General features: G+C 43.4%; 1 protein-coding gene across 1 annotated transcript; it reads left to right on the plus strand.

Moving 5' to 3' along the window:
* Positions 1–5,035: 5,035 nt before the first annotated feature.
* LOC145398715 (uncharacterized) lies at positions 5,036–6,759 on the plus strand. The gene is made up of 2 exons (XM_080271515.1): positions 5,036–5,192; positions 5,903–6,759. The coding sequence occupies exons 1-2, from the start codon at positions 5,036–5,038 to the stop codon at positions 6,757–6,759; spliced, it is 1,014 nt and encodes a 337-aa protein (XP_080127641.1).
* The last annotated feature ends 3,643 nt before the right edge of the window (positions 6,760–10,402 follow it).

The raw sequence follows: 10,402 nt of genomic DNA on the forward strand, positions 1-10,402 counted from the left end.
CAGACGCCTCAATCCCGTTCCACGTGGCTACAAACATATCGCCTCCACGTCGCCCTGTCCCCCGTCATTTCACTGCCCTGCTCCCAACTCACACCCCCCTCTCTCATATACCTCTCCACTCCATCCCTCCATCTCATCCTCGGCCTTCCCCTCCCACTCCCCCCCTCCACCTCACTCACATACACTTTCTTCGTCAATCTTACACCCTCCATCCTCTCCACATGGCCAAACCACCTCAGTGTATTCCTCCTAATCCTTCCTATCACATCCACATCCACACCACAATGCTCCTTTATATTCTCATTTGTCAGCATGTCTCTCCATGTTACTCCACAGGCTCCTCTCAAATAACTCATTTCTATAGCTCTAACTCTTGCCTTGTGTCCTTCGAACAACGTCAAGGCTTCACTTCCATACGTTAGAGTTGGTATCACAATACTGTCATGTAGTAACTTTTTCACTTCCATGCTCACTTCCCTGTTTCTTATCACTGCTTTCAAGGAACCAGCAACCTTTCTTCCTTGTTGTACCATTTATGCAATTCACCCTGTGAACTTCCATCCTTACTCATCACACTATCCAAGTACTTAAACGCACTCACATTTTCCATTTCCTCCTCATCCAACCTCACTGTACATGACAGTATTGTTATACCAACGTTAACGTATGGAAGTGAAGCTTGGACCTTGTTGGAGGGACAGAATTCAAGAGTAAGAGCGGTGGAAATGAGTTATTTGAGAGGAGCACGTGGAGTCACATGGAGAGACAGACTGCCAAATGAGGGAGTGAAGGAGCGTTGTGGTGTGGATGTGGATAAGAAACGTTAGGAGAAACAAATTGAGGTGGTTTGGCCATGAGGAGAGGATGGAGAGCTAGAGACTGAGGAGGAGAGTGTATGTGAGTGAAGTGGAGGGGGGAAGAGGGAGGGAGAGGCCGAGGATGAAATGGAAGGATGGAGTGGAGAGATATATGAGGGAGGGGGGTGTGAGCTGTGAGCAGGGCTGTGAAATGACGGGGGACAGGGCGACATTGATGCGATTTGTTTATGGCCACCCCTTACGGAATTAAGAAGTCTTGCAATAGATACTACTACTACTACTACTACTAGTACTACGACTACTACTACAACTACTAGTACTACTACTACTACTACTCACGGCTGGATTAAGCATGTGGGAGGCCCGGGGCCCGCTTGGAAGGGAGGCCCCCTTTCCAACTCCCCCAATGGCATACACCACAGACTGGTAACCTAAATCCTAATATATAAATAGGACACTTTTAGTTAGGAAATACTGAACGGGGACTATTCATCCAGTGCTGTAATATGTAATGCATAAACTCGAAATGAAATGAACACAAGTTGCTCTGGTGGGAGGCCCCCTCTTGGTGGGTGGCCCAGGGCCCGGGCCCCTTGGGCCCCCCCTCTTAATCCGGCGGTGCTACTACTACTAGTAATAATAAATGTGTCACTATAAAACACATTCCCAAATATCCTTGCCATTCCCAACATTTGCCAAAAAAATCTTCGATCCTCCCCATACTCCCAAAGGAGGTAATTAGACCCCCTCCCCCACCTTATTGGTGGTTATTTTAATTAACTATAGATTTTAGCCTTATTTACCTCAATTCAAAAGAACTATTTGACGTATAACAGCAAGAAAATCAACATTACTATCGATATTTATAAAAAGTTTTGGGATTATTTTAAGAGTTTTTGTACTTTTATGTGGCATGGTAGTGTCTGAGGACAAAAATTCTCCCCTTTGATAGTCAGACTGATAGAATGAAATATAGATATCTGCAGAAAACCCATTTGTACCGAAAAAGTTTGAAGTGTGCATGTGTGCGTGTGTGTGTGTGTGTGTGTGTGTGTGTGTGTGTGTGTGTGTGTGTGTGTGTGTGTGTGTGTGTGTTCTTATCTAATTCTTACCTAATTGTATCTTTACACGAATGAGTCAAGCTCGTACTGTCCCGTGTCTTAAACCATATTTATCGTACATATCCTTAAATTTGTGAATTGTTTTGGCACACACTATTTCATTCGGTAGTGCATTCCACTGTTCAATTGCTCTATTTGGGAAACTATATTTCCTTACATCTTTATCACCTCTCTTTTTATGCAGTTTTTTGCAGTGTCCTCTTGCTGATGCTTTCCCATACGTTAAGTAATCATTTATGTCTATTTTCTCCTTCCCTGATATGCATTTATATAGCATAATCATGTCAGTTCTTTTCCTTCTCTCCTCTAGTGTTGGTAGATTCAGTTTATTTAGTCTTTCTTCGTAGTTTAGATCCCTTAAGCTTGGTACCCATCTTGTAGCGTCCCTTTGAACTTTTTCAATCTTGTCTATGTGTTTTTTAAGTTGAGGACTCCAGACTACTAAAGCATACCCCAGGGTTGGTCTGATGAATGATGTTATTATCTTTCTTAACATGTCTTCATTTATGCATGTAAACGCTATTCTCATATTGGCAAGCAGTGTATAAATGTTCCGTATCTTCTCACTAATGTGGTCAGCCGGAGATAGTCTGTTATTGACAATCACACCTAGGTCCTTCTCTCTTTCTGATGTGTGTAAGGTTTTATTTCCTAATGTATAAATCCCAATCAGGTCTTTTTCCACTTTTACCAAACTTGATTACATGACACTTGTCCACATTGAATTCCATTTGCCATGTATTACTCCATTCATGAAGTTTATTTAATTCTTCTTGTAGCTCTTTACAAGAGTCTGTGTTAGTAATTTTCCTTTGTATTTTTGCATCATCTGCAAACATATTTAGATAGCTTTCATTTCCAGTGTTACTGTCTTTATCATTTTTATACACTAAAAACATGATTGGTGCCAGCACTGAGCCCTGTGGTACTCCACTAGTCACTTCTTTCCATGATGAGTAATTTCCCTTTAGTACTGATCTCATTTTTCTTTTCATGAGAAAATCCTGCATCCAACAATACAGTTTGCCTCGAACTCCTCCTTGATGGTACAGTTTCCATAAAAGTCTTTGGTGTGGTACTGTGTCAAATGCTTTCTTGAAATCTAAATAGATACTGTCCACCCATCCTTCTCTGTCCTGTAATGTGTCTGTTACTCTGTCATAGTAGCTCAACAGATTAGTAACACATGATTTTCCTTTTCTGAAACCAGACTGTCTTTCTGTTATCGTACTGTGTTCTTCTGTGTTATTTACCCAAGCTTTTCTTAAAAGCTTTTCTAATACCTTGCATACAACACTGGTTAGTGATACTGGTCGGTAGTTAGGTGGATTTTGTCTATTCCCTTTCTTGAATAAGGGAACAATGTTTGCTTTCTTCCAGATATCAGGTAGTTTACCTTGACTCAAGGATGTCTTGAAAATTAAAAATAATGGTTTATTTAACTCCTTTGCACATTCACGTAGCACCCAACATGAAATTTCATCAGGACCATTTGCTTTTCCTCTGTCTAATTTACTTAGCTCCTCCTGTATTTCTTTTTCTGATGTTTGTATATCTGGTAGTATGTGTGGGCATGTATGTTCCCCATAATCCCTCTCAAATTTTTTTTCCTCTGTAAAAACTGACTGGAAATTCTTGTTTAGTGCTTCACAAATATCCTTCTCTTGTGTATAGGTGATTCCATCGTCCGTAATGGATTGTATTTTATCTTTTACTTTGGTTTTGCTTCTGATGTAGCTGTAAAATAGCTTTGGTTGATCACTACTTTTATTTATGATATCCTCCTGAAAATGTTTTTGGGCTTCCCTCCTTATTCTTGTATAATCGTTTCTTGCCTGTTTGTAATTATTATATTCCCTTTCACTATTGTGTCTTCTGTATCTATTCCGCAACAAATCTCTTTTTTCTTTTGATTTTTTACATTCTGTATTGAACCATTTCTTTATTTTCTTTTCTGCTTCTTTGTGCTTTGGGATGTACTTCTGGACTCCTATTTCATAAAGTTCACAGAATTTTTCATATATAGCATTTAAATCTTGTCCTCTAAGCTCCTTTTCCCAAGTAATTTCTAAGAAGTACTTCTTTAGGTCATGATACTTTCCCTTTTTATAGTTTAGGCTCTTTTTGTAACTTTCATTGCTGTTATCTATGTCATATTCAATCCTCTGTGTGTGTGTGTGTGTGTGTGTGTGTGTGTGTGTGTAATTCACCGGGTCGGTCAGGATCACTTGATGGTCGTGATTGTCAGCTTTTACCCTCCCGGAAGGGAGCTGAGAGCTCATATAGTCCGATCTAAGGGCAAGGCTGTGACCTTCACACACGCACACACCCGTCTCCTTGCTCAAGGGGGACAGTAACCACCCACTTCGTCAGTGAAACTTTTCGCAACCTGAGCAAGGCGCTAACTCCCGTCCGCCAGTTGGCAAGCGGGAACGTTACCACTGCACCAGCGAGCGGTGTGTGTGTGTGTGTGTGTGTGTGTGTGTGTGCTATACTTTTCATTACTCATTTATTCTTTTACATTGTTCCGTGCAAACTTCGGAGCTTGAAGACTAACGTGACGAGTTGTTAAGCAAATTGTTGTTGAGTTAGTTGGAGCTTCAAAGTGCCAACACGAACTTGATGAGTTGATGAGCTAGTTGTAGTTAGTTGTTGGAATAAAGTGAGCAAGAGAGTTGGTTGTCTCCCTCTGCCTACGACAAGTCCCTGTTACAAGCTATCTAGGCACTTAACAGCAACTAATGACGCAGTATGAAGAACCTACAGTTCACTTGGACAGCCTTGTCATGGACCTCTGCTATATACCAGAGTGTGACAGTGCGCTCGTCGAATGATGTAAAGGTCGGTAACGAGGATTCGGGGGTTTTGGCAGTGGTGGCAACTACTGACACTGACGAGATGGACTTTAAAGTGACATGATATGAAAGCAAGCACGTGGAAGGTGTTGTGGAAGTGGTGTGGTGGCAAATGGCCGCCACGTCTAATGAATACTGTCTCAGAGTAAAGGATGCCTCGAGAGGTTCATCATGAATACAAAGAACGAATTGTGCCAGTGGATCAAGGATGGCTGGCTGGTTCAGTATAATGAGAGCACCCATGGGCCTGAAAGGAACCATTCCTCTGATGGCAATCGTGCAACAACATAAGAAAAATGTGCACCCGGTACTAGATTTCCATGAACTGAACGCTTATCTCGATGTGTGCACAGCACAAGCAGACATCTACACAGAGAAAATTAGGGAGTGGTGCTTGTGTAGACAGAGGGTCAATCTCGTGGATTTATGCAAGGCCTACCTGCAAATTCACATTCACCCATCATTATGGTCGAGCCAGGCGGTGGTATTTCAGGGAAGACGTTATTGCTTGACAAGACTGCTTTGGACTGAACATCGCTCCTCTCGTTTTGAAGAAGGTCCTGGGCACCGTGCTGTGCTGGGATGAGAGGATTAACCATGTCATCTTGCTGTATCTGGATGACACACTGGTGGATGAAAGCATATCATTCGCGGAGGAGGTTGAGAGTCATCTGAATCATTACCACATGACCTGCAATCCGGCCGAGCACGTATCTGAAGGAGTCTGAATGCTTGGCATCAGAGTCTGAGGGGAACACCACGGTCTCTTCTTTGACAATGATGTTAGTGAAATGCTCAAGAAACTGACAAGGTGCATCATGTTCTTTCTCTGTAGAAAATTGACAAGTCATCTGCCTGTATGTGGCTGGTTGAAAGCGGAGGCGTCTTACATGAAGAGGCACGTCAGTGAGGCCACTACTTCGTGGGACAATGAGATTACTGACTCTAAGTTGCACTCCATACTCACAGAGACACTGAAGCAGGTAAAGAGGTCTGATCCATCTGGAGGACGATGGGATTTAGCAGGAGAAGAAGCTACTCTTGTGGTGGATGCGAGTTCTCTTGCACTGGGAGCTATATTAGAGTGTGAGTTCTCTTGCACTGGGAGCTATTTCAGAAGTGAACAGGGAAATCATAGAAGATGCGTGTTGGCTACAATGGAACGACTGCCCCCGCATCAGTCTTGCAGATCTGGATGCCGTCATCAAAAGTTTAAATCTCGCTATCTCCTGGAATATGAAGTTACTGGCTCTCATGACTGACTTGAGCACTGTGTATCATTGGATTGTGGACACTCTATTTGGAAATGCACATGTGAGGACTAAACCATCTAGTGAAATGTTGATTTGCAGATGCCTAGAGATGTTAAAAACCATCGTCAACGATTACAGACTGCATCTTGATGTTAAATTTTTGTCCTTTTTTGAGAACAAGGCCGACGCACTAACTCGAGTACCAAAGAGATGGCTTTTTCTTCAGAATGTTCAACCAATATGCGGGCCTGTTGCCGCTGTTTCTGAGCAAGACATCACCAAAATTCATGAAACCAGCAGACACCCAGGTGTTAGGCACACATTATACTTCTGCAGAAGACTCTACCCAACAGTTCAACGGCAACAGGTATGCAATGTCGTTTGTGGGTGCCAAGAATGCCAGTCTATTGATTCGGCACCTGAGAGGTGGCAAAAGAGGGTTTTGGGAACCTCAGAGATTTGGGGCAGAGTTAGCATGAACATCTGTAATGTCAGAAATCAGCACTACCTGACTCTCACTGACTGCGGCCCATTGTGTTACGCCATCAGGAGTAGAATCAGATGTCAAAACCCCAGCAGTGTTATTGAACAGCTGGAATCTGTGTTTTTTAAGTGTGGAGCACCCAAAGAGCTGCTGACTGACAATGCTGCCAGCTTCCATAGTTCTGTCTTCAGTGGGTTTACCAGTTGCTGGGGCATGGCAGTCAGGTAACATTGTGCCAATGTTCCCTTTGGTAATGGAATAACAGAGCGGCGTCATTGAACAGTGAATACGATACTGGCATGGACAGGCTGCTCTGTGGCGGAGGCAGTTTATTGTTATAACGTGATGCCACTAGATGATGGCGCTGCAGCTGCCCCTGCTAACCAGAAGATCAGGCTGCTTGGAATCAACAGGGTGACCCAGCAACATCCAGCTAACGGACGACCAGCACTGCTTAAGCATCAGGGACCGTGTGTGGATCCGACACCCCAGTAGGCACTGCGAATCCACGAGTTTCCTGGGCAGAGTGACGAAAATTGTATCGGCCCAGAACATCAAGGTTGGCGACATGCCTCGTCATGTGCGGGACCAGTGTTTCTTTTCATCACTACCACTCACCCCAGAAGAACCCTCGGTCGTGAAGGCCAGCTGTAGCAGCAGAGGACGACGATTTGCTGGTTAATGTGCAGGCTCTGTTGAGGGGCTCTGAGACGGGTGATATCGGAAGTTCGACTGAAGAAGAAGGCAGTCCTGAGAGATAGCTCCTTCATCAAAGTTCACAGGAATGCTGTCCAGTAGGACCCTTCCAGTACAGTGATCTTTTGTAGGATCGGGGGAAGTGTAGTGTGCATGTGTATGTATGCGTGTATGTGTGTGTGTGTGTGTGTATGTGTGAGTGTGTGTGTGTGTGTGTGTGTGTGTGTGCATGTGTGTTTGGTATTTTTCATTACTCATTTACTCTTAAACATTGTTCCCTGTGAGCTTTGTAGCTTCAAGACTAACATGACGAGGTTAAGCCAGTTGTTGTTGAGTTATTTGGAGCTTCAAAGTGCCAAGACCAACGTGAGGAGTTGGTGAGCCAGTTGTAGTTAGTTGGAATAAAGCGAGCAAGAGAGTTGGTTGTCTCCCTCTGCCTATGACTAGTCCCTGTTACACAGTCTATGGACAATGTATATATTTCATTAATATAATCGTTTCCAGACTGGAAACAAAAATTTTGTCTAGTAAGTATAATAGGTAAGAAGGGTAAGTAGGGGCGCCCATCATCCACCCACTTAGTGTAGCAGTACTCTGTTTTGCGGGTAGCTCTACAGTCAGTGGCAAACCAGATGATTTCCCCTAAACCAGGAAATCATTTACAACGCTGGGTGTTAACCTTATAAGAAACCAACACGCGTTCCCTATGTGACAACAAGTGGGTTGATGAAGGGTTAGTGCCCCTCCCCGGAAAACAACTACCGGTAACTATAAATACGAACAAGAAGCCTCAGACCAGGACTGACAAACAGGTGACGACTAAGGACGGAACATCGGCGTGGTACGGATTGCGGCACGGAATGTAAGGGCTGCAAATGATGAGGTGAAAGAAAGAGAGATTGTCCAGGTGCTTGAGAGTGCAAAAGTGGATGTACGAATATGTGGATTAACTGAAACTAAATGTAAACGTGAGAATGTGAGAGAATGGGAGAATGGATGGGGTGTATGTGCAGGAGTGGGTGAGAATGTGAGGGCACAAGAAGGAGTGTGTATTGCTGTGTGCAAGAGATGGAAGGAAAGTATAAGAGAGAATGGATCAGTTGGCTCAAGAACTGTATGGGTAAGATTTAAGTTGCACTTCAATTGTGGGAGATTGTGTGTGTGTGTGTGTGTGTGTGTGTGTGCCAGTGCAAGATCATGCAAGCCAAGTGAAAGAAGACTTCTGGGCAGATGTGGAAACATACATTGAAAAGTTTGAAAGGAATGAAAGAGTGTTTTTGATTGGAGATATAAATGAAAAAGTAGGGAATGTGAAGGTCGATGGAGTAGTTGGTGAGTGGAGTGCGCCTGCAGAAGTGGATGAGGATGGCAGTACTCCAGTGGACATTTGTGCCAGGAGGGAGTTGGTGATAGCTAATACCCTCTTCAGGCACAAAATTATCCACAGGAACAGTATACGTGGAGAGTGAGGAGAAGGGTCGGTGATGAACTGCATGAACGGAAGGCGAAGATTGATTATGAGTGCATGGATGACAGAACGAGAATGTGTGTAATGGATGCAAGAGCATAAAGAGGTTGGAGGAGTGGACTTTCTGACAACCACTTGGTGGCAGTGAAAGTCAAGGTTGAAATGAAGTGGACGAATAGAAGGGAAGGACAGAAGGAGGTAGTTCTTACAAAGAGGGTGAAAAGGTTATACGAGGATGGAAAAAGGCAAAAGATAAGAGAGAAGTCGAGGAGCGATTGGGTAAATATGATTTGGAGCAGAGGAGGGATATAGAAGGTGTGTGCAAGATTTTCACACATGAAATCTATGCAGCATGTGAGGTGATGTTTGGGGTGAAGAGATGACGAAAGGTGGTGCAAGGAACAGCATGGTGGAATGAAGAGGTGAGACAGGCTGTGGCACAAAACAATAAAGCATATAGTGAGTGGATGAGAAACAGGGGTGAGGAGGAAGTTGAGAGGCAGAAGATAATTATATGTAGAGAGGAATGGGTAGGTGAAAAGAATAGTAAGGGAGAGTAAGAAGAGAGTGGATGAGGAATTTGGAAGGAATTTGAGTGTAAAGTGGAGGGAATGTAAGAAAATGTTCTGGAAAGAGGTTGAGTTAGACTGGATATTCAAGAGGTTAGTCGGGAAGTGAAAAATGAAAATGGCAGATCACTAGTGAAGAAGGGAGAAAAAGTGAGCAGATGGACTAGTGTCATAGATCTATGTCCCCTTCAGAAACGCCAGTGACGTAGATCTATGTCCTGCAGCACTGAGAAGTCACTGCAAGGAACCAAAGGAAAATGGAAGGTAATAACGTATCTCACTAACTTCAGACATTTCTCTGCTACTCTTACAACACTGATTTAGGAGCGTGGGAGGCGAGTGACAGTCTTCATAGGGTCCAGCTGCTCTGCCATCTCAGTAACATTGAAGATTTCAGAGGTCAAGTGGCACCAACCTGACTCGATTCAACCAACTTTCTGACTTTGCTGATTGCTTTTATTAGTGCCAGGGATCTTATATTGATGTATTAAGGCCATTTACCCACAACAAAATCCGAAATCGGTTCACAAGCTAACAGTCGCTCTGCTCTCTCAGTAACCTTGAAGATTTCAGAGGTTGGATGGCAATAAACTGACTCAATTCAACCAACTTTCTGGCTTTGGTGATTACTTTTATTAGTGCCAGGCGTCTTATGTTTGATGTATTATGCCCATTTAGCTAGAAAAGAAAATACAAAATTGGCCGGCATAGATGTGTAGGCTATCAGTTTTCTTTTTGCCTAGTGCATTACAGGTTGAGGATCTGTTGAACATAGAGAATGAAAGTAATGCGAGTGTAAGTGGATGGGGAATAGCTGGGGAGAAGGAGGGTTGTGAGAAGAAGGGAAGAAATCAGTATAATGGAAGTAGTGGAAGCAATGAGTGTAAGTCAAAATGGAGAAAGCCCCAGAAAGTCATGGAGTGCGTGGTGAAATGCTGAAGCATGGAAGAGAGACAGTATTAGAATGGATGTGGAAGATCTGCAGATTGCCCTGGGAGGAAGGTAAAGTCCTAGAAGATTGAAAGTCAGGTATAATTATTCTCCTGTACAAAGGAAAATGGGAAAAAGAGGTGTGCGGTAATCATAGTGGCATTTCTCTTTTCAGAGTAATAGGATAAGCATATGGTAGGTTACTTAT

This window comes from Coenobita brevimanus, chromosome 46 (genome assembly GCF_032717465.1).
Source record: "Coenobita brevimanus isolate Jiangsu-jjx chromosome 46, ASM3271746v2, whole genome shotgun sequence".
Taxonomy (NCBI): Eukaryota; Metazoa; Arthropoda; class Malacostraca; order Decapoda; family Coenobitidae; genus Coenobita; species Coenobita brevimanus.